This window comes from Cetorhinus maximus, chromosome 16 (genome assembly GCF_964194155.1).
Source record: "Cetorhinus maximus chromosome 16, sCetMax3.hap1.1, whole genome shotgun sequence".
In the NCBI taxonomy this organism is placed as follows: domain Eukaryota; kingdom Metazoa; phylum Chordata; class Chondrichthyes; order Lamniformes; family Cetorhinidae; genus Cetorhinus; species Cetorhinus maximus.
In genome coordinates, this window is record NC_135894.1 from 7,591,226 (window position 1) to 7,618,792 (window position 27,567).

At 44.2% G+C, this 27,567-nt stretch overlaps 1 protein-coding gene across 3 annotated transcripts in view; it reads right to left on the bottom strand.

The window, feature by feature from the left end:
* LOC144691331 (NACHT, LRR and PYD domains-containing protein 3-like) overlaps positions 1-27,567 on the bottom strand; it is a 44,660-nt gene that overhangs the window by 9,423 nt on the left and 7,670 nt on the right. The window contains exons 3-8 of one of the 3 annotated variants that reach the window (XM_078559335.1): positions 24,454-24,625; positions 24,283-24,348; positions 17,392-19,129; positions 11,781-11,867; positions 2,555-2,725; positions 306-470 (exon numbers count right to left, since the gene is read on the bottom strand). In XM_078559335.1, coding sequence (XP_078415461.1) covers positions 306-470; positions 2,555-2,725; positions 11,781-11,867; positions 17,392-19,129; positions 24,283-24,348; positions 24,454-24,625 — 2,399 coding nt within the window. Of the gene's footprint in view, positions 1-305; positions 471-2,554; positions 2,726-11,780; positions 11,868-17,391; positions 19,130-24,282; positions 24,349-24,453; positions 24,626-27,567 lie in introns of those variants that run through there. The other 2 variants (XM_078559333.1, XM_078559332.1) reach the window with 2 other exon arrangements.

The following is a 27,567-nucleotide window of genomic DNA, read 5'->3' on the forward strand; positions in this document are numbered from 1 at the left end:
TAATCACTTTGCTCTTTTTTGCAAATTAATGGCCACAGTGACCGGGGACAGACACCCAACGCTGAGGAGGAGGGGAGACCTCGCAATATTCCCCTAAACCCTCGACACAAAGATCTTTGGGACTGGCATCCCATAGCCTAGGGTTCAGAGAGAGAGAAATAACAGGAATCAAACTAAATGTTTCTTTTTATTCATAGCTAACACTAATAATAATGGACAGTGTTTTTAATACTAGTAACAGTGCTCAAATATATTGTTAAATATTAAGTTATTCTAAACACAATCTCACACTGTCTGGTACTTACTCCAGTTTCTGTATTTTACAGTCCGGTCTCCTCAGAGCTAAAGACAGTCGTTTCATTCCTGAATCTCCCAGTTCGTTAGCAGTCAGGTCCAGATCTGTCAGTGAGTGATTAAAAACAGAGGCAAGATCCTCAGCACAAGAATCTGTCAGATTGTTGCCCCATAGACTGGGGGGTGGGGGGAGGGTTCGAGAGAGAAAAAATAACAGGAATCAGAATAAATTTCCAGTTTTTTTCAAAGAATGTAACTAATTAAAATAATAATATACAGTGTGAAACATTCAAGAAACACAACTTGAAACCATGAAAGCAATCTCTAATTAATGCTGTGGATGTGAAATATAAAGGAATGTTCTGTAAATAGTCAGCCTGGGAGACAGTATCTGTGAAGGGAGAAACAGAGCCCAGAGTCCCGCAGGCGGGCGCGTGCCTGACCCAAGCAGGCGGGGAATCGGGCGAGATGATGTCGGACGAGCGTAACGACGTCATCGCGCACTCGTGCGATATTTCGCTTGGCGGGCACGCGCAAACGTTGACTAGCTCCCGCGGACAATGAAGCGGGAAATTAAACTCATTAACATCCCAACTGTCAGCGGGTTTTCGTGGCCCATCCAACCTGACGTTCGGGGACCAGCCAATCGACCAGGCGGCCTTTACATTCTTGATGAAACCTCATCCAAGGGAGGGATGAAATCTCCGTTAGGATTTATAATAAAAATAAATATCTGGGGCCTGTTTTTTTTGTGAGGCCTGTTTTCAGGTGCTTGATTTTGCTGCAGGGACAGTTTTGCAGCACTTTTGTGCTTTATTTTATTATTTGGAGGTCTGCAGCTCTCTGAGGCATCTGTCTGCCTTCAGGGAGCTCACTGGAAGCGCTCCCCAGCACTTACAGTGACATCGGTGCCGCCCTCTTCCCTCCCCCAGCGGCAGTGCTGAACCTTTCCCCGGGTACGCTTCACACTGGCTGCCTCTCAATTGGCCAAGCAGCGTAAGATCATGGTCGGGGGCTGATCGGGCAGAAGCACATTTCACATCCGCTCCCAGGCTCCCCGATCGTGCACCCGACAAGGGAAAAATTCAGGCCAGGTTAATGTTTCAGTTTGATGAGTTTACATTAGAACTGGGAAAAGCAGCGTCTTGACTGGTTTTAAGTGACAGTAAATTGGGGGGTGGGGGGATTGCAAAATGGAAGTGCATCGATTATTAACGTGACAAAACTGGTGAGGGTACAAAACAAATCACGGGACTCCACACCTTAAACCCGTGTGACTCGTGTGTGGACATGGAGGGAGGATGGTAAAGGAATGGAGTTTGTGGTGGGGAGAAAGATAATGGCTGTGAGGTCAGTACACAGTGTTAGCCTTACAGCCTTATATGTGACTAAGGATAAAAGTGAACTTGGTCAAAAGGTCTTGCCCACCCAGTCACTGGCAATGCCCAGGCAGCAGCATTGGCTGTCAGAAGCATATCAGCCTCTCTGTGGAGAGCCCCGGTCAGTCAGATTTGACTCCTGTCCTGCCGTGACTCAGTGGGTGCGAGCAGGAAGCATTCCTCTGTCTCCATGATGGACAGTCAGGCTGTCACCAGCGTAGGCTCGTGTATGTCTTTGATGGGTGAGTAACAATGGACAGTTACGTGCTTGTAGAAGAGAGCACACAATGTTGGGGAACGATCCTAGATGGATGGCTACATCCAGATATTGTCATCCTTAAACCAATGGAAGATGAAATGCTGGAGCTGGGAGATTGGAAGCAGGGCAGACAATTACTGACGGTGAGATGGTTGTGGAGCTGAGAGAGTGAATGGCCTAATGGATGGACACAGGAGAGCCTATGGAGACCACAAAACATAGTGATCATGTATCAGTCCCTAGTCACATGGAGTAGTACGAAGGAAATGTTAGAATGTGCATTGCCCATAATCACACTTCTCCCTCTCACAAATCAAGGGCTGTGATTGGGGGCCGGCCGTCCACCTCTGAGGAGGAGGAGAGGACCTCTGGGTGCACCGTCACATTATTCCCCAACACCCTCGGCACAAAAATCTGTTGGACTGACATCCCATAGACTGGGGGTTAGAGAGAGAGAAATAACAGGAGGCAGAGGAAATGCAGTTTCATTTTCATTAATAACATTATCACTGACATTAATAATAATGGACAGTGTTTATTTATTTATGTAATAACACTGCTGAAAATGTACTGTTAGACATTCAGTTATTATCAACATAATCTCACACAGTTTGGTACTTACCCCAGTCTCTGTATTTTACAGCCCAAGTTCCTCAGACCCACAGACAGTAGTTTCACTCCTGAGTCTCCCAGTTGATTACCACCCAGGTCCAGATCTGTCAGTGACTGGTTTGTACTGATCGCAGAGGCAAGGTCCTTGGCACAAGAATCTGTGAGATTGTTATCCTTCAGACTGGAGATAAGGGAGAAAAAACCAACAGGAATCAGGGTAAATCCCTGTTGTCCGAGGGAACACTATTAATGACAATAGTAATGTACAGTGTGAGACACCCCATTATATAGAGGGAAAATACTATTGATGATAAAAATCTGAAACATAAATAGAAAATTCTGGAAATACTCAGCAAGTCAGACACTATATGTGAAGAAAGAATTAGAGATAACAGTTTGAATTTTAAGCTCACCCGCCAGGGGGTTTTTAAGCAATGGGTGAGAGTAAAATTTTTGGGCTGGGTTTCCCACCAGCCGAGATCTCTCAGCGATTGACGCTGGGGTAGGCGGGGCCTCAGACGGGCCACCCGCCCACCCCAGTTGAGGCCCTTACTTGGCCAATTATTGATCACCTGAGGGCCCTTTCCCACTCAGCCTCAATTTTTAGGTTGGAGGGAGGAGTTCCTGGGTCTGGTGGAAGCCCAAAACTAACCGGATTCAGGCCTTTGGCGGAAGCGGCCGGGGGCGGGGAGGTGTCTCCATCAGAACCCCCCTTTTAACCTCGGGCATCCCCCATCCCCCCCTCCCCCAGCTGCCCCACCAAGGTCCAGTGGCCGCAGGACCTCCCTCCAACACTCAGTCCCTGATACCCCAATCGCCTACTGTCCAGCCCCCAGGCCTCCACTATCCTCCCCATCCTGAGACCCCCAAAACCTCCCTTTTCCTGAACTCCCAGGACTGAGGCTGTGGGGAGTGCATGCAGTCTTAGTCCTGTCCATAGCAGCTTCTGGCACTGCATGAACTAGAGAACTGCCGGCCAATCTGATAGTCTGGCAGGTCTCAGAGACAGGACTTCCTCCCAAGTGAGGGATGGAAGTCCTGCCTGCAGCCAATTAACACTCATTGGAGTGTGAAATCTCCATGGGACACAGTGTGTTGACGGAGATGTGTTCCCCACCGAATCTTCGGATGGCGGGACGGGAAACATCACCATCCTAAAAATCCAGGCCAATGTTTCAGTTTGTTAACCTTCATCAGAACTGGGAAAAAACAAGGACTTGACAGGTTTTAACCGACAGGGAAATGGGGGAGAGGGAGGTAAGAAAGGAACAAAATGGAAGTGCAGGAGTGATTAAATGACAAAAGTATGATGGTGCATGAAAGACAGCAATCATTAACTCCGGGTGTGAGACTTTGCTTTTTGAGAGCCAAGTTGCAGCATGAAATTCCAGAGAGGTGGAAGAATTATGGAATAGCTATAATGGGGAACTTTAATTGTCCCGATATAGATTGGGATAATATTAATGTGACAGGCGGAGAGGGGCAAGAATTCCCAGAGTGACCAGGAAATTGTTCTACAGCAGCGTGTTTCCAGTGTGAAAAAGGATGCACAGCTTGACATGATTCTTTGGAATGAGATGGGCCAAGTGGATCAAGTCTAAAGGAGTGATCACTGTATCATAAGGTTTAAGCTGACTATGGGATAAAACAAAGAACAGTTCAGAGTAAGAATAATTAATATGGGGAAAGCCAACTTTAATGGTCTAAGAATGGGTCTGACCCAGTTAAATTGGACTGTTTGAGCCAATAATCGTCAGACGTGTCTGGCCTCCCACATTGAGGATGGGAATATTGGTGGAGCCTTTTCCTCCAGTGAGCTGTTTAATCGCCCGTCACCATTCACAACTGGATGTGAAAGGTGTACAAAACTTTGATCTTATCGGTTGGTTGTGGGATCAAGTTCTTCTCCCATTAGTTGACATGCAAGTTGTCCTGGGTTGTAGCTTCACCAGTTTGGTGCCTCATTTTTAGGTGCACCCAAGTCTAAGTCATTAGCATATATCAAAAAATGTAATACTGCTCGTCCTGAAGCAACCGGTGGAGAGCTCCACTGTCTGCTTCCTCGAACTGAAAAACAACCATTAACAACTATTTTCTGTTTCCTGTCACTCAGACAACTTTATATCCATGCTGCCACAGTCCCTCTTATTACTTGGGCTTTAACTTCGCTGCCAAGCTAATTATGTGCCTATTAATAAGTTTTATTTTAAATAACACTATTCCCAATACTAATAATAACAACGTGTTTATGTTTCAGATTATTAAATATGGAAATTATTGTCATTGGCAGCTGCGCCTTGAGCACTTCAGCCCCAAGCTTTGGATTTCCTTTCCTAATTCCTTCCACCTCTCTACCCCTCTCTTCTCCTTTAACACTCTCGTTAAAACCTTCCTCCCTGACTTGGCTTTTAGTTGCCTGTCCTAATATCTCATTTTCCACGCTGCCCAAGTCTGTTCGATAACACTCCTGTGAAGTGTCTTGGGACAATTAACTATATTAAAGCTGCTATATGAATGAAAGTTGATGTTGTTGTTGATGACACCATGACTGATACTAATGATACCGTACAGTGTTCGACATCCTGTTATCAGAAACAACATCTCACACAGTTTCTGAATTTTACTGTTGGGTTATTGGGAGCCACAGACTGTGATAGCGGATTCATTTTGATAGTTTATTAACTGCCTTACCAATATATTTTGGAAGTTTTACACTTTTATTACAAACTGAGAAGCTTTCTAGTTTAAAGATCTATAATGTGAATGTCTAATTAAGCTAAGCTAAAAATGTAAGAATACAATATGGGGGGGAATTTTACTGCACGGGAGGGGCTGTAAAATAGGATGGGCCGTTCACAATCCATTGACTTCGGCGGGGTCTGGAAAATCCCGCTGGCGAGAGGGGCCATAAAATTCCACCATGGGAATTGTAGAAGCAATAATCGTTTTGTCCAGTTTTTAATTCTGATTCATGTCTTTGAGAATGACTTTAAATGATTTTTGAAGGTATTATTCCTGAATCTTGCAGTTTGTCGTAACTCAGGTCCAGGCTCATCAGTGCCTAATTTGTGCTGAGAGGGGAGCTATGAATATGTGAGGCTGTTACTATCCGGCTGGAGATCATAGAGAGAAACATTTCATGAATCAGAGTAAATCCGGGGTGTTTATTAATAACACTAATACTTGTAGTAATGATAATGTGCAGTGTTTATTAGTGACACTATTACTGATACTCGTAATAATTTACAGCATCAGACATGCAGTTATTATAAACACAATCTCATAGTCTGGTACCTTGCTGGGAGTGGGAGCGGAGCTGCAGGAGACAGTTAGGATCTGAGGAGCACCTGTAAATAAAGACCAGGGGTTGCAGAGTGGCCTACTTTAAAGGTAATCATAGCAGCGCTGCGGGAGGTAGTCGGGAGCTCAGGAGTGCCTACAAGGAAAGAGCAGGGATTGCAGAGCGGCCGACCTTGCTAGGAGTGGGAGCGGAGCTGCAGGGGGCAGTCAGGAGCTGAGGAATGCCTACAAATAAAGACCAGGGATTGCAGAGCGGCCGACCTTGCTGGGAGTGGGAGTGGAGCTGCAGAGGGCAGTCGGGAGCTGAGGAATGCACCGTTTCAGCTGCTGTCAGACAGCAGTGTGGGGTAAAGGCGACTGTGAAGTCACAGGAAGCCAGTGCGTTGATTAGCCGGTAAGTGCCCAGTGGGAGGGACAGTGTGCGTGCTTAGACTGGTGTGGGAGTCAAGGTCAATCTATAAATAAAAATAACTGAGACTTTGAAATTAAATAACCCGAAACTTTAAAACCTTAACATTAAAATTTAAACATGCGTTAAAAAAATAATTAAAACAAACACCTGAAACACTCACCTGTGTATTCAAGAAGTGTATAACTTTTAGTTCTCAGTGGTGCTCACATTGAATAAGCACAGTAAATTGTAGCACACATAGGAATAAAGTAATTCAGTTAAGTGAACTAAATAAGACAGTGTAAAATGGCAGGACAGGTGTTGCGTTGCAGCTGTGGGTTGTGAGATCGCTTGGGTGCCAAGGCGATCCATGACAAACATGCCTGCAGAAACTGTAAGCAGCTAGAGGAATTCCAGACCAGGATTATTGACCTGGAAGCCGAACTGCAGGCTCTGCTCAACACAAGGGAGGGGGAGAAATGACTGGGCACTTTGTTCCAAAAGATCCGACACCTCTTAGAATAGGGTCACCTGTTTTGGTCAACAGTGAGGGACAGGATGATGTGGCTGTGGGCAAAACAGGTAAAGGGACCAAGCATACAGCAGAGTAGGAGCCTCAGACTTTGCAATTATTAAACAGGTTTGAGGTGCTCACAACCTGTGTGGACGAAAGCGAGGCCTGCAAGGTGGATGAGCAGGCTGGCCATGGTATCATGGTACAGGAAGCCATTCATGTGTGGGAGAGCAAACAGGAATGTACTTATGATAGGGCATAGTACAATGAGGGGAATTGACACTCTTCTCTGTAGAGAGGAGTGAGGGTTCAGACAGCTGTGCTCCCTGCCCAGTGCCAGGGGTCAGGACATCTGTTCAGAGCTGGAGAGGAACTTGGTGGGATGGGGAGGATCCAATTGTCATAGACCATGTAAGTACATAGGCAGGAAAAGGAAAGAGGTTCTGCAAAGTCAGTGTGAAGGTCTAGGTACCGAATTAAGAAGCAGAGCCTCAAAGGTACTACTTTCTGCGATATTACCTGAGCCACGTGCAAATTGGCAGAGGGCAAATGAAATTAGAGGGACGAATGCGTGACTCAAAGACTGGTGTGGGGAGGGATGGGTTCCGGGTTGTGGGGCACCAGCACCAGTACTGGGGAAAGTGGGGGCTGTACCATGGAACGGTCCACACCTGAACCATGCTGGGATGAGTGTTCCTGTGAATTGCGTAACTCGGGAAGTAGAGAGGGCTTTGAACCAAACGGGGTGCACGGGGAAGGGCGGTGGTGGGGGTGGTGAGTGAGGGATCAAACTTGGCTAGATGTAGCAAATCAAGGGGTAGAGTCAAGACAGGAAAACAAAATAGTAATATGAGAAATGAGGGACAGAGAATGGCAGGAAAGGCCAAAGGGGAAGGACAGAGAATATACAAAGAGTCAAGACTAAATGTTACAAAGATAACAAAGGCAAAACCATTGGCTTTGTATGTGAATGCATGGAGCATTCATAACAAAGTAAATGAATTGATAGAGCACACTGAAGTAAATAAATATGACCTGATAGCCATTATGGAGACGTGGCTGCAGAAAGACAAGGATTCAGTCCTGAATACTGAGGGGTGCATGACATTGAAGAATAGGAAGCTAGGTAAAGGTGGAGGGGTAGCACTGGTAATCAAAGATAGCATTGGTGCAACCGTTAGAGTTGACCTTGCTTCAGGAGATCAGGATATCGAATCAGTTTGAGTGGGGTTGAGAAATAGTAGGGGAGAAAGTCACTAGTGGGAGTGGTCTACAGGCCCCCTAACAGTAACCACAATGGAGGACAAGAAGAAGTATTGGGTGGTTGTATTAAAGGGGTGGCAATAATCATGGGTGATTTTAATCTACATATAAACTGGAAAAATCAGACTGGATGAGGAGTCCTTACAATGCTTTTGAGATAGTTTCTTAGAGCAGCACGTTCTGGAACCAACCAGGGGGAAGGTTATATTAGACTTGGTGTTGTGTAACGTGACAAGATTAATTAGTGACCTGAAAGTGAAGGCACAACTAAGTAGCAGCGACCACAATATGATTGTATTTTACATCCAGTTTGAAAGGGAGGAGAATAGGCCTGAGACTAGTACCTTAAATTTATATAAGGGCAACTATGTGGGCATGAAAGCTGAGCAAGCAGAAGTGAACTGGGATACTTAGCTTTAGGATATGTCAATAGAGGAACATTTAAGGGGATATTTCAGAATATTCAGAATAAGTCTAATCCTACGATAAAGAAAAAAATCCTTAACTTATTTAGTTAACCATCCGTGGTTAACTAAAGGAGTTCAGGTAAGCATCAAACATAAGGAAAATGCACATAACAGGACAAAGTTGAGTGGCAGGACAGATGATTGGTCAGAATATAAAGAATGGCAAAGAAAGACTAAAAGGTTAATCAGGAGAAATAAATTAGTGCATGAGAGAAAGCTAGCGAGAAATGTAAAAATGGACAAGAGTTTCTACAGGTACTTAAAAAGGAAAAGACTAAGTAAAGTGAGTGTTGTTCCTCTAGAGAGTGACAGTGGGGAATTATTAGCAGATAATAAGGAAATGGCGAATTAAATGAACAAATATTTTATTTCTGTGTTCACTATAGAGGATAAAAAAAACATTCCAGTAATAGCTGCAAATCAGAAGGTGAAAGGGAGAGAGGAACTTGATGAAAATTCAATTACTAAGGAACTGGTACAGAGAAAACTGATGGAGCTGTGGGCTGACAAGTCTCCTCACCCTAATGGACAACAGCCTCGTGTATTAAGAGGTGGCCTATGAGGTTGATGGTGTGTTGGTGCCAATTTTCCAAAATTCACTAGATTCTGGAAATGTTCCATCAGACTGGAAAGTTGGAAATATAACCTTTCTGTTCAAGAAGGGAGTGAGGCAGAAAACAGGAAACTATCGGTATTTGTGGTGGGGAAGTTGTCAAAATGGATCATTCAGGGGGTTATAGTTCAACACTTAGAAAAACTTGGGTAGAGTCAGCATGGTTTTGTGAAAGGAAACTCATGGGCAGAAATCCCACCCCCCCCGCCTCCCTCCGCCTTTTGGGGGTGGTGGGGGGTTGGGTAAGGTCGGGCGTGACCCCGATGGGCGCCCCAGATCGAGGCTGTGCCGCCATTTTACGTGGGCGAGACAATTAAAGCCCACCCAGCGTGACGCACACCCCCGAAGCGCTGAACACTCCCTGTGGGGGCAGTGGGAGTGGGGAGGGGGGATTCCCTGAGTCGGGGCCTGCAATCTTTCACACATGCACGGGTGACAGAGGCAGAAATCTCCCTGAGGCACAGAGCGGCCTCACCGAGATTAATTGTGGAATTCAAGTTTTTATCAAAGACACAAAAAATTATTAAGACATGTCCCCTCATGAGACAGTGTTTATCAAATGTTTAAAAATGTTTTATTTAATTAATAAACCCTTCATGAAACCTCATCCCGCCCATGGATGAGGTTTTATGAAAAATGTGAAGGCCACCTGGTCTCTTTGCCTTCCCCCCCAACCTTAAAGTTGGACAGGCAGCATTCTGAACTACTTTCATTACTTTCCTAATGGCCTCAATAGGCCTTTGGCAGTTTGGTTGCGCACCCACCAAACTGAAAATCTAAATAGCGCGCGGTGACGCTGAGACTCCCGTCCGATGTCACCGCGCGTCATTTTATACGTCGGTGAGCAGGCCCCACCCAAACTCACCAACCCGAAAATTCTGCCCATATTTAACCAGTTTATTGGGAATTATTTGAAGGAGTAATATGCACTGTGGATAAAGGGAGCTTGTAGACAGACTGTACTTGAATTTCCAGAAGGCGTTTGATAAGGTGCCATGCCAAAGGTTACTGTGGACAAGAAATGCTGGTGGTGTAGGGGGTAACATATTAGCATGGATAGGAGATTGGTTGGCTGGCAGAAAGCAGAGGATGTATAAATGGGTCTTTTTACTGAAAAGCAGGATGTGTCGAGTGGAGTCCCGCAGGGATCTGTGCTGGGGTCTCAGCTTTTTACAATTTACATCAATGATTTACATGAAGGGAGTGATGGCATGGTCGCTAAATTTTCAGATGACACAAAGAATAGTTTGGAAAATATGTTGTGAAGAGGATAGAAGGAGGTTGCAGATGGATATAGTTAAGTTGAGTGAGTGAGCAATAACCTGGCAAACAGATTATAACGTGGGAAAATGGGAAGTTGTTCAAATTGGCAAGAAGAATAAAAAAGTAGAATATTATTTAAACAGAGAACGACAGCAGAATTCCGAGGTGTAGATGGATCTGGGTGTTCTGGTACATGAGTCATAAAAACTTAGTATGCAGGTACAGCAAGTAATTCAGAAGGCTAATGGAATGCTGTCCTTTATTAAAGGGGACTTGAACAGAGAAGTAAGGACGTTATGCTTCAGTTATACGGGGCATTGGTAAGACCGTATCTTGAATAGTGTGCAGTTTTGGTCTCCATATTTAAGGGAGGATGTAAATGGGTTGGAAGCAGTTCATAGCTGGTTTCCCAGATTGATACCTGGAATGAGTGGGTTGTCTTGTGAGGAAAGGTTGGACAGACTGTACTTGTTTCCATTGGAGTTTAAAAGCGTGAGGGGTGATTTGATTTAAGTGTATAAGATGCTGAATGGTCTTGATGAGGTGGACATGGAAAAGATTTTTCCTCCTGTGGGTGAGTCCAGAACTCGGGGTCACTATTTTTAAAATTAGGGTTTTTCATTTAAGGACAGATATGAGAATTTGTTTTCTCTCAGACAGTTGTGAGACTGTGGATCTCTCTGCCTCAGAAGGTGGAGGAGGCGGGGTTATTGAATATTTTTAAGGCGGAACTGGATAGATTCTTGTTAGGCAAGGGAATCAAAGATTATCAGCAGTAGATAGGAATGTGAAATTCAAAACACAAGCATATCAGCCATGATCTTATTGAATAGCAGAGCAGGATTGAGGGTCCAAATGACCTGCTCCTACTCCTATTTCTTACGTTCTTATGTACTTAACTCAGTTTCTATATTTTACTGTCCAGATTCCTCAGAGCTGCAGACAGCAGTTTCACTCCAGAATCTTTCAGTTTATTATTACTTAGGTTCGTCAGTGACCGGTTTGTACTAAGAGCGGAGGCAAGATCCTTAGCACAAGAAACTGTGAGAGTGTTGTTACACAGCCTGGAGATCAGAGGGAGAGAAAACAGTGGAAATCTGGACAAAATACAGGCAGGGGTGAAATTGGATATGAATGAAGCTGCAGAATAGTCAGCACTGCATCGGTCATCTGCGATATGCGTCTACTTCAATAGTCCTCAATATCAGGTGTTCCTACAGACACCAGAAAATGTGATTTTACCTGTTTTACATCCCTGCCATTTCCATGTCCATTTTCACCCCACTGATTAATATTAATCCTGTTACTGATACTCATAATAACGTACATAGTGCTATTAATAACCAAAATGCTGAAACCAATAATAAAATACAGTGTCAGACATCCGGTTATTATAAACACAAACTCACACAGTCTGGTACTTACTCCAGTTCCTGTATTTTACAGCCTGTATTCCTCAGGACCGCAGACAGTAGTTTCACTTCTGAATCTCCCAGATTATTTTTACTCAGTCTAAACAGAGGAGTGAGAAACACATTAAAACAGGCTGAATTTTCACAATGGAGGCAAGGAACAGGATTATTTTGGATCCAAAACCCACAACCTGTGGGAAAGTGATTAAAGTTATGATTTTTAAATGGGGACGTCATTATTTGTCGTGGAGCCAGATTTCCTGTTCACTTGGCAGCCATCACTGAGGCTGCTGGTTGTCCTGAGGGAGAGATCAGGAGTTTGTACCAAGGCCTCCCACAGCACCAGAGGGAGGTGAGATGTCACAGGGAAGCCTGAGGCTTGGTACCCGGGGCAGGGAATCCCCTCACTTTATCGCTGCCAAACTGGAGGCCATGAGGGAGGGAGTGGGGGCGAGTTCCTCTTCCCCGAGGGGGGCAGGAGGAAGCCACCTCATCATGCAGCAGGGGCTCCACTTTGTTCAGCGTCCTCTCCCTTCACCTCCTCTCTCACAGCCTGCTGTTCCCTCGATGAGCTGTGTCATCCCAGTGCCTCATTCTCCTCAAGGTCCACACCTCTCTGGAGAGCCATGTTATGGAGAATGCAGCAGATTCCTACACTGACAGAGACACTTGCAAGAGGGGATTGGAGGTCACCACCCGACTGGTCCAGGCACTGGAATCACATCTTCAGAAGCCTGATGTCCTGTTCAATGGTTGTCCCACCATTGTGCCTCTTTCTGGGACTCCCACAGAGAGCTCAGTAACATCACTTCGAGGAATATCCGTTATCCTCTAGGACACAGACTTTGGAGGATGAAGTATCATGGCAGCTGCCAGGAAAGTGAGGGCACACATGGAGGAAGTTTTTGTTGTGGTCACAGACGAGCCATTGAGGAAGTGGAAGCCCTTCCTGTATGGATCTCCCTGACCAGTCACTGGGTGCCTTGATGGCCAATGGGTACAATCAGTGATACTCTGCTCCTGGGGGAATCCCTGTGTCCCTGCAAGCCTCTCTGTTATTAAATGAATGCGCTGTCCAGCTCTGGCTAAAAGTGAATCCATGACCTGTGAGATGGCCTGGTGAGCAGGCACATGTGACATGTCTCTAAGGTCCACACCTGATCCTTGGAAGGAGCCTGAAGTGAAGGAATTCAATGCCACAATAACTGTGACCAGCGCTGTGAGATATTCAGCATTGAGGACACAGATGTATGTGGGCACTGCCTGAAGGGTCACAATATCCACCATCACTGGGCCTTGATAGCTCCGCCTTCAGCAATAGTTCCTGTATTGAATGTTTGGCCTCTGTTGCCTTCCTGCCCCTCTTTCCTCTCCCGTGCCCTTCTAATGTCTGGGGTTCTGCCCTCCCTGCAGAGGGTGTTGCCCCTCATTCAACATCTGACAGCTGGAGCCTTCCTTCTGGGAAGGTGGCCTCTCAATTGTTCTTGGCAGCCTTTCTCCCTCTTTTACCTCCACACTGCTGGGAGTGCCAACCCCATTCAAATCCTGAGTTTCCCTCCACACTGCTGAGAGTGTCAACCCCATTCAAATCCTGAGTTTCCCTCCACACTGCTGGGAGTGTCAACTCCATTCAAATCCTGAGTTTCCCTCCGCACTGCTGGGAGTGCCAACCCCATTCAAATCCTGAGTTTCCACCCTCCCTGCCACCTCCACAGCACCAAGTTACTAAGTGCCTGCCCCACTGACCTTCTTATCGGGCTGTGGCAGCCATGGCTGGCTCCCTCTGTGCCCACTTTCCTTCAGATGAAGGGGTTATCTGTCCGCTCCTTTAGAACTTTAAATCTCGAACCTTATTATGTGCTGAACAAAGTTCTCAACTGTCTTACTTGACATTCCTGTCCCAACCCGCCTACTCTTGGTGATTCACGATGAAACGAGCATCAGCATCTTGAAATTGACACACTGCCGGTGCCAGTATTCTTGGCACATTCGCCCCCTCCCTCCGCTGCCTCTGTTTCCCTCCTTCGGGGAGCTCCGAAATGTAATTACATTGAATAAAAACTCAGATCAGATTCAATTGTTTTTCCAAATATCACAGGAAACATGGAAGCAACATCAGAAATCAATGCAGAGATTTTACTGTTAGTGCAAATTAAATCTATTGGGGGTAATTTGATCTTTTGTTGATAGTGTATGATGGGTGATATTGGATCACCCGCCCATACTACAGCTCACCCGATTTTCCTTTCAATTGAAGGGAAAAGGAAACAGTGAGCAGTGTAAACTGGGCAACAATTCACTATCACTAATTTAAATACTGGTGAATACCACTTTCACCCCTCTCAATATTTATTAGACAGAGAGTTGTCTGTGTGCAGCATCTAAATGTCCCCCAGTTTGGCCTCAATCCCTGATGATCAGAATTACTCTCCTGAAGCTCAGTGACTGGCCGGCCAAGTTTGAGGAAACTTGTCTCATTTCTGTTCTTCGTTAATTCTGGGGCTTTTATGAGAACGGCCCAATTTTCCAAGAATTAAAGCAGTGATTCCATGTCCTTCATAACTCTGTGCATTACATTACTCTGTATAACACCTCGGAGTGAATTATATTGTGAAACTCTGCTAACTGTTGCTTTAAAATCCATCCCCCTGGATTTTATACAAGGAAATGTTATTCCCTCCCCTTAACAAAGTTGAAGTGTCCCTGTTCTCCTCGTTGACAGGGAAGGGCTGTCCCCCACTTTATTTAGCATTAAACAGGCTCTACCTTTACTGCAGGTGAGACTATTGCTATAGTTCAGAGAAATTTCCGGGTTTCTTAATCCCTCCGATTCCCCACACATGGCGCTGAATAATCCGCTCCTGTTCGGAGGGGGAGGGGGAACTTTACCCGACAGTGGGAAGATCTCCGAACCCACCATTCAAACTTGGCGTATGATCCGTTAATTGATCCAATTGCGAACGGAGGGCGGGTTTCAGGCCAACAGGGGGCGAGCATCTGCCCAATTGGTATTGGAGGGCGGCATATCCAGCCTTTGAGGTCATTGGCCTTGACCCGAAACAAAGTCACAGTCAGTAATTTAAGGACCCTCTGGAATGGGGCAGTGTCAGAGGACGTAACAAATGCTGGCATTGTTCACAGCTTGGAGGCTCACTGGGACTTCAGCTATTTCCAGGCTGTTAATTTATGAGTTCTGCTCTCTCCAAACTTTTCCACTGAGCAGAACTGGCATTCGTTATGAACCGTTGCATGGAGGAGTTGTCTAGTTGCTGCATGTTTTCCTTCAGAGATGTCTGCACCATTGGAGCGAGGGGAGAGGCAGGGGAGAAGGGCCAAACCAGCCCCTGGGTTTAATGAGGACTCACTCAGAGCCCTCCTACATGCAATGTCCAACCAACATGAGCAGCTGATGCCTTCCGGTGGGATGAGGAAGAAGCCAAGCCAAACACGTGCTGCCTGGGAGCAGGAGCTGAAGAGGTCAGCAATGTTGGGCTTGTCAGGAGAACCTGGCCTCAATGCCAGAAGGGCCTCAATGACCTCATGAGTGTGGCCAGGGTGAGTAAGGCCTCAGTATGTGCAATCTTGTGCCAGTGTGCTGCAGGGCACAGTCAGGAAGGCAGGAGGAAAGAGAATTTGGCTGGGCCTCCAAGACAACATGATGAACAAAGGTTTCACTGCCAGTGACAATGTCTCAGTGTCTTGAAAGCTTTGGTCCAGTTGGAGGGTGGGAGTTTGGTAGAATGTGAAGGTGAGATACTTGCACATTATCCAGGCTGCCATGCACTTTACTAATAGAGGGTCCAGCATGCCATTCAGTAATCTGAAATTGTTAACAAGTGGATATTACACATTCAGAAGGTGTGAGCCCACAATGCCCATTTTATAGCCCTATATGATGAACAACAAATAAATACAACACTCAGCAGAACACTAAGCAGACAATAAAAATGATTGTAATTTATATGGGTTTGAAATGGAACCTGTGCTCCTTAAATTTAGCACTCCTGGCAGTTACTCATCACATCCTGCCAATCAGAAAAAAGACCCAATTATGCATAGCCTCTGTTTTCTGAAAGCCAGCCAATCTTCTATCCATGCTAATATGTTAATCCCTACACCATGGTCTTTATTTTATGCAATAACCTTTGATGTGGCACTTTATCAAATGCCTCTGGAAATCCAAGCACAGTATGTCCACAGGCTTCTCTCTATCCACTGCACATGTCACTCCTTCAAAGAACTTCATTAAATTGGTTATACATGATTGCCCTTCCACAAAACCATGTTTTCTCTTCCCGATTACCTTGAGTTTCTCTAGATGCCCAGCTATAACCCCCTTAATGATCGATTCTAACACCTTCCCCACTTCAGACGTCAAGCTAACTGACTTATAGTTTCCTGCTTTCTGCCTCCCTCCCTTCTTGAATAGAGGAGTTATATTTGCTACTTTCCAATCTGATGGAAGCTTTCTGGAACCTAGCGAATATTGGAAAATTAACACCAGCGCATCCAATACCTCATTAGTCACCTCTTTTAAGACCCTAAGATGAAGCCCATCAGGATGCGGAGTCTTGTCAGCCTGCAGCTCCATCAGTTCACTCAGCACTGCTTCCTTAGTGATTCTAATTTCACCAGGTTCCTCTCTCCCTCCCACGTCTTGATTTCCAGCTATTACTGGATATTGTCAAAGTGTGCTAACTGCTGCTGTAAAATCTATCCGCTGGATTTTATGCAACAAGGAAAGTTTATTCTGTCCTGTTACAAAGTTGACATGTCCCTGTACCCGTAGTTGATATGGGAGGGATGTTTCCCACATTATTCCCCATTAAATAACAACGACATTTACTGCAGGTGCAGCTTTTATGATATTTCCGGGAATTTCCGGGAGTTCCCTGCTTGCAGCAGTTTCACAGATATGGGGTGGATTATCAGAAAATCCTGTTCTACACCAACTGTCAGTTCTACCAGAGACTGTCCACTCTGTGTAAGAACCAGTCAATGGTACAGATTCCTGAAAATACCTCCCAGTTGTCCAGCATGTGTCTGCATTCTGGGTATGAACGTGCAATGGAGGAATTCAAACTTATAGATCAGCAGCAGGTTTCTACATTAAATGAACAGAATTGGGAGCAAATTTAAATAATTAGAATTCGAAAGGTCTTCTTATGTAATTATCTAAATTTAAGATATTTCACCCTCCCGCCAGAAACAATTTGATTAATTATGATGATATAATAGGCCTAATTGCCCTTGTGATCAGTACAGCTTACAGTTGATACGGTTTGTAATAATTATTATTATTTGTTATTTTTATCTCCACTGGTGTTCATTGTCCTTAGACTATCTATATTCTGTTCCCTCTGTAAATAATTAGCACTATTTCTTATCATCAAAATCCCACGCTTAAAATAAAAGATTAAACATTAAGCATCCCAACAATTTGTTCACAAAGGCATTATTCTTATTTTCCAATTAGGAATTTTACACTCATCTTATTTTGTTAAATTTTTTCTGGCTCTGCCTCTTTTTTCTTGAACTGGAAGTTATTTATTTTCTCATTTGTATAATAGTAAATTTTACTTCAATAATGAAAATACGAGCTACAGGACCAAACAAGCAATTACCTCAACTTCTGGCATTTGTACAGAACGTTTTCCAGCCGCTGGAATCCTTCACACTGAATGTAGCATTCGTATAGACTGAGCTCTTTTATTGTATCACAGAGTCCAAGGACATGAGACAGGACCGCACAGTCAATCGGGGTCAGTCGCAATCCACTAAATGCAAGTGTTCCAACAGATCCCACTGTGGCCTGAGCCAGTGCTTTATTCTGAGACTCAAACAGGTAGTGGAATGTGTTCAGGAGGTTCCTCTTACCAGTTTCAGTCGCTGTGTTTCCAATCTGACCTTTAACCTTCTCCTTCACCCAGTCAATCACTCGACAGGTTGTTTGATGAAGAAATGGACTCAGAAACTCCTCCAGGGGCCGAGCTGACTGTGGGGAGGAGAGACCAGCAACAAAACGGAGAAATATCTCAAATCTCCCATCTTCTTCACTGTACGCTTCACTGAGGAGTTTCTGGATGTCCTTGGGATCGGGAGTCAGGAATTGTGCGAGTGCAGCTACAAACTCTTGGATGGTGAGGTGTGGGAACGTGTAAACCACACTCTGGACAGAATCATCTCTCTCCAAAAGTTCCATCAGGAACCCAGACAGGAACTGGGAAGGTTGCAGATTGTACTTGATCAAATCTCCATTACTAAACACAATCTTCTTCTCAGAGACTCCTGTGAAGGCCATCTCACCAAGCTTCAGGAACACAACACGGGGGCTTTCAATCTCTCGGCCATGGTTTTTCAGAATGTTGTAAATATAGTAGGAATATAGCTGGGTGATGGTCTTGGGAACTTGCTGCTGTTTCCTGTCTCTTTGTGTAAAGAAGGGGCCCAGTGACATACCGAGGATCCAGCGGTAGGAAGGGTTGTAGCACATGGTGTACAGGATCTCGTTCTCCTCCACGTGTTTGAAAACAGCTGCTGCCACTGCCTGATCTTCAAGAAACTTGTTGAAATATTCCTTCCATTCATCACCAACAAATCCCAGGATTTCAGCCCAGACACTAATCTCAGCCTTTTCCAATAAATGCAATGCAGTGGGGCGGCTGGTCACTAGCACTGAACATCCTGGGAGCAGCTTGTGCTGTATTAAACTGTACACAATGTCAGACACTTCACACCAGCATTCAGGATCTGTGCACATGAACTGAGGTTCTGTATTTCTCCGATTGTCAGCAAAATCAATCCAGTCCTTGAATTCATCCAAACCATCGAATATAAAAAGCAATCCCTCTGGGTTCTTCCAGAGCTCTCCCAGAACATTCCCAAAGTAAGGATACTGATCCAGTATCAAATTCCTCAAATTTATTCTACTGTTAATATTGTTCAAATCCCGGAATTTAAAACTGAAAACAAATTGAAAGTCTGTGTATATTTTCCCAGTGGCCCAGTCATAAACAATCTTTTGTACCATTGTTGTTTTTCCGATCCCTGGGACTCCACTCACTGCTGCTGAACTCCCAGATTTGGATTTTCTCCCGGAAAAACTGCTCTGGAACAATTGGTTAGTTCGGATTTTTTCCAGTTCTCTCTGGAGATGTTTCTTTCTCCACTCTTCATGGTCCCGGCCTCTTGCCAGCAGTTCATGTTCTACAAGTGTCCGATCTCGAACATTAGAAATGATCGTTAGCTCAGCGTATCGATCAATCAGCTGGAAAATCTTAACCTTCTCCTTTATTAGGATAGTGTTCACTCTCAGTGTTTCAGTTTGTACCCGGAGGATCTCCTTGTGTTTCTGTTGAACACCTTCAATTAGAATAGACAGAAAATGTTAGTTGTAGTAACATAAAAGGCTTCTCAATATGATCTTGCTGAATAGATAGATTCATTTTACGGTTTCAATCAAAGTTTCTGATGGAATTAAAGCTCAATTATTGGAAACCTCTCTTGAAAGTGAGCAATGGCCAAGAAAAATTTAAAGTCGTCACTTGGTTCTAATATTTACTGAACATGGAGATTTTATAAAGGTGATATTTTCTCTCTGATGGTTAACACTTTCTGACCTGCCTTTACTCTAGTCACCTCATTACAAATCCACAAAGGCCCTGGTTATATGATGGTAGATGTTCTTGTCAATCAGTTTATGAAATCCTCAGTGAAGCCAATCTTCTGCAGCAATGGTAAATAGGACATTGGGTAGGAGTGGGAGAGGGAGTGAGTGTAATTGTTCAGGAGTCCCACTGTTATTGTAACCTGCCTTCAGCAAGTTATCTTTGATATCACTGTGCACTTGGAAAGCAAGATTCCTTCTGGTATTCTGTCAGGCTGTGGGCAGGTTATCTGAGATATTAGGGCCGATTGGCTCAGTTTTCTGGGCGGCCAGTGTGGATCAGGTTGGTGCCAACAGCATGGGGTTCGATTTCATTCCAGCTGGGGTGGATCTTGGACCTGCCTCCTTGCCCTACCGTGGTTTAGCTGTGAGTCGGACCTGCCTTCGGACAGAGAACTCAAACAGAATAATCCTTTTCCTGTTGTCCTGCGTTTCAGAAATCGCTAACCATTTTTCAGGAGTTTTACACATGCATACATTGATTGTGTTTTTATAATAGTCCTGACATCTTACTGATCAGAACTTGAAATAGAACAACTACCTACTTCACTCTATGTAACATTAGAGCAGGAACATTCACAGTTAATTTGAACTGTTTACAAATAATTAGTTTTGCTTCTAGTTTCCCACAATGTAGTTTTGGGAAATTGAAAATATATTTATTGTAATTATTACATTGGGTTCAAACACAACCCGTGAATTGTAGGATTATTCTTTGAGTAGAATAGTGTGCTCTCTTTCACCGCCATGAGGAAATGGGTCAGTAGATTCCCAGTCACCCTGAATATTCCCTTTTCCTCACATTTCTCCACATTAATGTTCTGTTGTGTGAATATCTGTAGATATTCTCATTTCGGATCAAAGACTTTCTGACCTCTCATCCTGTTCCGTGAAATAATAAAAATGTAATGTTTCAAATTTCATTAACATTATCCATACCATTTAAAAAGGGACAAATAGTGGAAGGGATAATAAGGAATGTTCTTTATGATCACTGGGAAAGGTAAGATGCCATTAGAAATTCACAACACAACTTCAAAAAAATTAGCTTGTGTCCAACAAATTCGGAGGAGTTTATAGAGGAAGTCACTAGGATAGGGCATGAGAGAAATCTGGTGGACATTGTCACTCTAGACTTTCAGAAAGCCTTCGATATGCATCCGCACACTAGGTTACTTCATTTGATGGAGTGTGAGTTGAAATTTGAAGCTCTGGATTAGGAAATCTCTTCAATCCCAAACCTCAAATTTAATTGGAAGATATGTGACAAGTGATCTCTCCCGAGGGTTGGTCCTACACCCATGACTTTAACAATCTGTATTCATGAGCTGGACCAGGGTGAAAATATGAATCAGGAGCACAAGTAGTAGGGTGTTAGGAGTACAATATATACGTTTTCAGATGACAAAAATATCGATTTGAAGATTAAGATAATAGAGGGCGATCAAATCCAATAAAACGTTTAGATGTGCTACAACTGTGGACACACATTGGCAAACAGTGTTCCATTCAGATAACTGTACCTCATACATATTGATTGGGCCAATATTGAATACAAGCATCACTTGCAGGGAACAATACTGAGACAGGGTGAGATAAAAAAGATCTTGGTGCTACTGTGTACAGATCACTGAAGGTTCATGATCAGTGCAGAAAAACTGTAGTTAAAGCTAACAAAGTATTGAGTTTATATTGATGGAACCAATCAGTGTTAAACAAGGGCTATCACATTGCCTGTACAGGTTCCTGGTCAGACCACATCTCAATAGTATGCACAGTTTTGGTTACCCCTACGTGTTAGATAATATAGTGTCATTGGTAAAGTTCCAAAGGAGAGCTGCAGGAATGATTCCTAGCTTAGAGAAGCTCAGCTTCTCAGACAGGCTCAAGGATTTTAACTTGTTTAATTTCAAGCAGCAAAGATTTACGCTAATTTACAGAGGCCTTGTAAATACATGAATGCCTGGATAGAGTCCCTATTGATAGATGATGCTAGTTTATCAAATTGGGGAGGACTAGTTTAAACTATGTAAGTGTAGGAATAAACAGCATATTCAGTGTTTCTTTTCTCTGCCCAGAGAACTGTGAGCCTTTTGAAAGAGTTTCCAGTTGCTATGGTGGGTGCTGACTCTGAAGAGGGAGCTGGACCAGTTCATGACTTGGACAGAGATCGCATCATATAGAAAGTAACAGGCTTATAGCTAACAACTGGACAACGTGATTTCCTGAATTGGATTCGATCAACTGAGGAGGTCAGAGAAGAATACGAGGGAACGTTTCCCACACTGGCTCTGGGCTTTTCTATTTTTGCCTCTACCAGGAGATTGCATGATTCTTGAGAGTGGCAGGGGTGGGGGAGTGGGAGGCAGCAGCGGGAAGAACTGTTTAGCCATCATGGTTGAGCCATTGTGGTATGGAATTGGCTTGAAGGACCTTCTGCGATCTTCCTGCTCAGCATTTGATTTGTTAATGATGGGAATGATTTCTTGGGTGCAGGGAACCTGCAACATCTGGCTCAAGGCCCAGCTCTTCACTGCGAGCCCAGAGAATCCGTGCACACCCAGGTTTGCATTATGATTCACAGCATAGTGGGATTCTGGCAGCTGTGTATAAAATATCAGAATAGCAAACAGCAGCTGGACTAAGTCAAAAAATGCAATGTCCGCATATTTACAGAGTACAACAGAAATCATTTCATATGAATTGTAAATTGAATATGTCCATAGTTGAGGGTCAATGACAAATCCTCATCATGTTCAATCTCCTGTTTCCCAGCACTTGATTTTCTGATTTTCAGAATCTGAGAATCTCTAAAACAAAGGTTCCAATCTTTCAGATTCTCAGAAAGGAGGTGATGGTATTGTCGCTGAACTAGTAACCCAGAGACCCAGAGTACTGCTCTGGGAGTCTGGGTTCAAATCCCACCATGGTGGATGGTAGAATTAGAATTCAATACAAATCTGGAATTAAAAGCCTAATGATGACCATGAAACCATTGTCGATTGTTGTAAAAACCCATCTGGTTCAACCCATCTGCTGTCCTTACCTAGTCTGGCCTACATGCAACTTCAGACCCACAGCAGTTAGCTCTTTGCAGTGAGCTCTGAAATGGCCTCGCACACAGTTGTAACACAAAATAGGAATGAAACCAGACGCAGCACCCGGTATTGAACAAGGAAACAACAACGGCAATCGCAGCCCTGTCCACCCTGCAAATTCCTCCTTACTAACATCTCCCAAAAATGGGAGAGCTGTCTCACAGGCTAGTCAATCCTCATGGAGATAATGTCCCATATTATCAGATAATATCCATCCTTATCCCTGGGACTGGGATAATACAGGTGTCCTGTCAGCAGAGGTGGTGGCACAGTGGTATTTACCCTGGGAGTCCTCAACATCGACTCCAGACCCCAAGAATTCTCATGGCATCAGGTCAAACGTGGGAAAGGAAACCTCCTGCTGTGTACCACGTGCCGCTCTCCCTCAGCTAATTCGGTTCTCCTCTATGTTGAACGAAGGAAGCACTGAGGGTGGCAACAACGCAGTACTCTGGGTGGGGGACTTCAATGTCCATCACCAAGAGTGGCTCGTTAGCACCACTACTGACCGAGCTGGCTGAGTCCTAAATGACATAACTGCTAGACTGGGTCTGCAGCAGGCGGTGAGGGAACCAACAAGAGGGGGAAAAACATACTTGACCTCATCCTCACCAACCTGCCTGCCGCTGATGCATCTGTCCATGACAGTATCGGTAGGAGTGATCATCGCACAGTCATTATGCAGACAAAGTCCCGCCTTCACATTGAGGATATCCTCCTTTGTGTTGTGTGGCACTACCACCGTGCTAAATGGGATAGATTTCTATCAGATCCACCCAACTCAAGACAGGGCATCGATGTGGGCCATCAGCAGCAGCAGAATTGTACTCAAACACAATCTGTAACCTCATGGCCCGACGTATCCCCCACTCTACAAATACCATCAAGCCAGGGGTTCAATGAAGAGTGCAGGAGGGCATGGCTAACAAGTAGCAAGTAACATTCACGCCACACAAGTGTCAGGCAATGACCAGCTCCAACTAGAGAGAATCCAACCATTGCCCCTTGATGTTCAATGGTGTTACCATCATTGAATCCCCCACTACCAACATCCTCGGGGTTACCATTGACCAGGAACTGAACTGGACTAGCTACAAAAATACTGTGGCTACAAGAGCAGGTCAAAGGCTAGAAATCTCGCAATGAGTAACTCACTTCCTGACTTCCCAAAGCTGTCCAACATCTACAAGGCACAAGTCAGGAGTGTGATGGAATACTCCCAACTTGCCTGGGTGAGTGCAGCTCCCATAACACTCAAGAAATTGGACACTGTCGAGGACAAAGCAGTCCGCTTGATTGGCACCACATCCACAAACATTCACTCCCTCCACCACTGACGCACAGTAGCAGCAGTGTGTACCATCTACAAGGTGCACTGCAGAAACTCACCAAGTCTCCTTAGACAGCATCTTCCAAACCCACGACCACTACCACCTATGAGGACCAGGGCAGCAGATAGATGGGAACACCACCACCTGGAGGTTGCCCTCCAAGTCGCTCACCATCCTGACTTGGAAATATATCGCCGCTCCTTCACTGTCGCTGAGTCAAATTCCTAGAACTCCCTTTCTAACAGCACTGTGGGCGTACCTACACCACATGGACTGCAGTGGCTCAAGAAGGCAGGTCACCACTACCATCTCAAGGGCAACTAGGGATGGGCAATAAATGCTGGCCCTGCCAGCGAAGCCCACATCCCATGAATGAATAAAAAAAGTGAAATGGTTTGAAATGTCCATTTCATCTCTTACCTTTCAGGTGACTGGGTACTTCAGATAAGCCTCTTGCAATGTTCATGTAATCAAATGGATCAGAACCTGTTTAAAGCAAATAACTGTCATGAAATCAGATCTGTGTAATGTTATTGCAAAATCTGCAATGTTTGAATCTGAAATTGAATTCACTGTGTGATTTTACCGTACCAAGTTCCTGTATTTCTTTTATTATTTTATCCAACTTTGGGACCCCATGATGCACTTTCACAAAGGATTCCCACATCACCCTTCGGGCCCGAGAGCCTTTCTCCATCACCAGACTTAGGAGAAGCTTGGAACTCTCCACCCGGTTTCCCTTATCCGTGAGCTCGGTGACTTTCTGCAAAGAATAATAATGAATATATTGAGGATCAGAGTGAAAGATAAACACTGAGAATGAGAAGGAAAGGATCTGCTCAGTGACGGCATTTCCAATTGTTTTGAGCACAATAAACAGTCACTGGGCCAAGAACTGATGCATAATGAACATTCACTAAAAATCATCTTCATCTCATTTCAGTCATTAACAGCAAATAAATGTGAATAAACTAAACCAGAAGTCTGAAATACATTTTGGGGAGAGTGAGGAATCATTGACAATCTGCAGTATTTTAATGTGATCAGTGTGATGAGTTTTCTTTGTCAAATTATTGATTGACAATATGATCCACTTGTTTCCTCACACTGACTTCTTGCTGTTACAGTTTCTCATTTACTCAGCAAGAAAATAGCAGCAAATCAGATCTCTGGTGGCAGGGAAGGGAAGATTCTGGTCATTAAGTTATTTTAACAGAAGAATGGGAATCTTAAAATGAAAACTGGCAGAGAAATCACCATTGACTGAACCAAACCAGTACTGTTGATTTATCTGTCAGGAGAATCGACCAATAATAATGGTGAAAAATCCAATCAATCCGATCAATTTCCCCCTCAGTAACTGAAAGTTCAGAAGCTTGATATTTTTGCATATTTGCTACAAGTATGAAAACTTGGTTAGGAGTGGGAAGTGGATAGGTTTTGAGAGTGAGTGGGACCCAAGATAACTGAACACTGTGGTGGTGTGAAGGAGAGGCTGCTCATAAGGCCAGAGTCAGAGCAATGGAGAATTCCAATGGGAGGTTTCAGGACTCGAGCAGCTTACAAGGAACGAAAGGGTCAAGGTCATTGAGTTATTTAAACAGAAGAATGGGAATTTTAAATTGAAGGCATCTGAGGACTGGGAGATATTATAGGTTTGTTAGCACACAAGTGATATCTGGGACCTGGAGTGGTTCAGGGTAAAGGCAGCAGAATCTGAGTAGCTTAACATTCCAGATGTTGCAAGGTTACCTTGGTTACCTCCACACTCAACTGTTCCAAATCCATGGATGATGGTTGAAGAGAAGTGTTGAGATAGGGGTAGAGACTTGCAGCGTAATGTGGAGAGAAATAGGACATTTTGGTGCTGGCAAGTTTGCAGCAAATTGAGTTCAGCTTGAAGCTGGACACTGAAATCCCAGATAGCCTGGCTAAGCTTTAGTCAGTGACCAGGGGGAGAAATCCAAACAAGTGGTGAGAAGATGGAGTTTGTGGCTGGGAAAGCAGACAATGGGGTCAATTTTTCCAATGTCTACCAGTAGGAAAAGGGAGTTACGTTCCACACCAAGGGTATAAAGGCAAGAAATTACACAGTGAATGAACTCAATTACCTGATGTTCACCCATGAGGGGTGACTGTCAGAGCGAGGAACAGGGACAGGAGTTTTAAAATATTCTTTAACGAGATGTGGGCATCACTGGCTAAGTCAGCATTTGTTACTCATTCTTAATGACCCTAGAGAAGGCGGTGGTGAGCGACCTTCTTGAACTGTTGCAGTCCATCTGGTACCGGTACACCCACAGTGCTGCTGGGAAGGACATTCTCATTTTGACCTAGTGACAGTGAGGGAATGGTGATTGAGTTCCAAGTCAGAGTGGTTGGAGGGGAAGTTGCAGACTGAATGAGTTTAGTTTGCTGATGCTCCCATGAGGAGTGATGGGTCACACCAAGAGGGCAGAGAAAAATAATTTATTCCAGTTGTGTGCAGTTTTGGACACCCCATTATTGAATGAAATATAAACACTGAAGGAACTGTCCTGCAGATTCATTAGGATGTTACCAGGGATGAGGAGTTATTGTTAATGTGGGTATTTGAGAGTTTAGGATTCAAGGTGAGCAGACTAAAGGATGAATTGATCAAAGTCTTCAAGCCTCCGAAGCATGAGATAAAATCACAGCATCGATGGGGGAAACGATTGTTTTTTTCTGACCCACAGATTTTTCTTTTGGCTTTCTTTCTTAGTTTGGGTTTTGCACATTTTCAGCTCTCCCCTGTTTTCAAATGTCTTTTGTTTAACCCACAGGCTTATTTTTGTCATCTACCGTTTCTCAATTTACTGTTTAGAAGTTTCCTAGTAGTTCATTGCTTTCCCACTATACCCTCCCTGTTCTCTCCTTTTCCCAGCCTCATCAAACTCTTTCTTTTTATTTATAGAGATAAACCTGAATCATTCCCCTATCCTTTTACAGATAATGATGGATCTGCTGGGTGTTTTCAGTTTCATGTCATTGTGTCAGATTCACAATATTTACAGTTCTATCCATTTTCCCATTTCTATTCTGTAAGATTTGGTGATTCCGTTATCTAATGTGGGAACAATTCTCAGTGGCAGCATAGAAAGCAAATTAGGTGTTGGGGTTTATTAAGAGGGCAATATTGAGCCAAAAGTGTGAGGTAATTTGCAACTTGCTAAAAACATTGGTGTGACCATACTTAGAATATTGTGTATAGTCCTGATTGCCTCAGTACAACAAGGTTATGAGAGCTACTGAAGAGAACAACTAGAACGATTGAGAGGATGGAGGGGTTGGGCGAGAATCTATTGTGTAAACTGGGTGTGTCCTCACTGGAAAAAGAGATTGAGAAGTAATATGATTGCTGTTTCCCATTGACTTCAATTTGTGAGGACACCATGATGCCACATTAGCTCAAATGCTGCCTGGATGTGAAGGGAAAGCACCATCACCTTTCCTCTGGAATTCTTTTGGCCATGTTTGAGTCAAAGCTGTGATTAGGTCTGGAACAGAGTGGTCCTGGCAGAACCCAAACTGAGTATTGGTGAGCAGGTTATTGCTGAGTAAGGGCCAGTTCAAAGCACTGTCGATGATACATTCCATTGTTTTGCTGATGACTGAGAGTAGGCTGATGGAATTGCAATTGCTGGCTCAGATTTGTCCTGCTTTTCATGGATAGGATATTCCCGT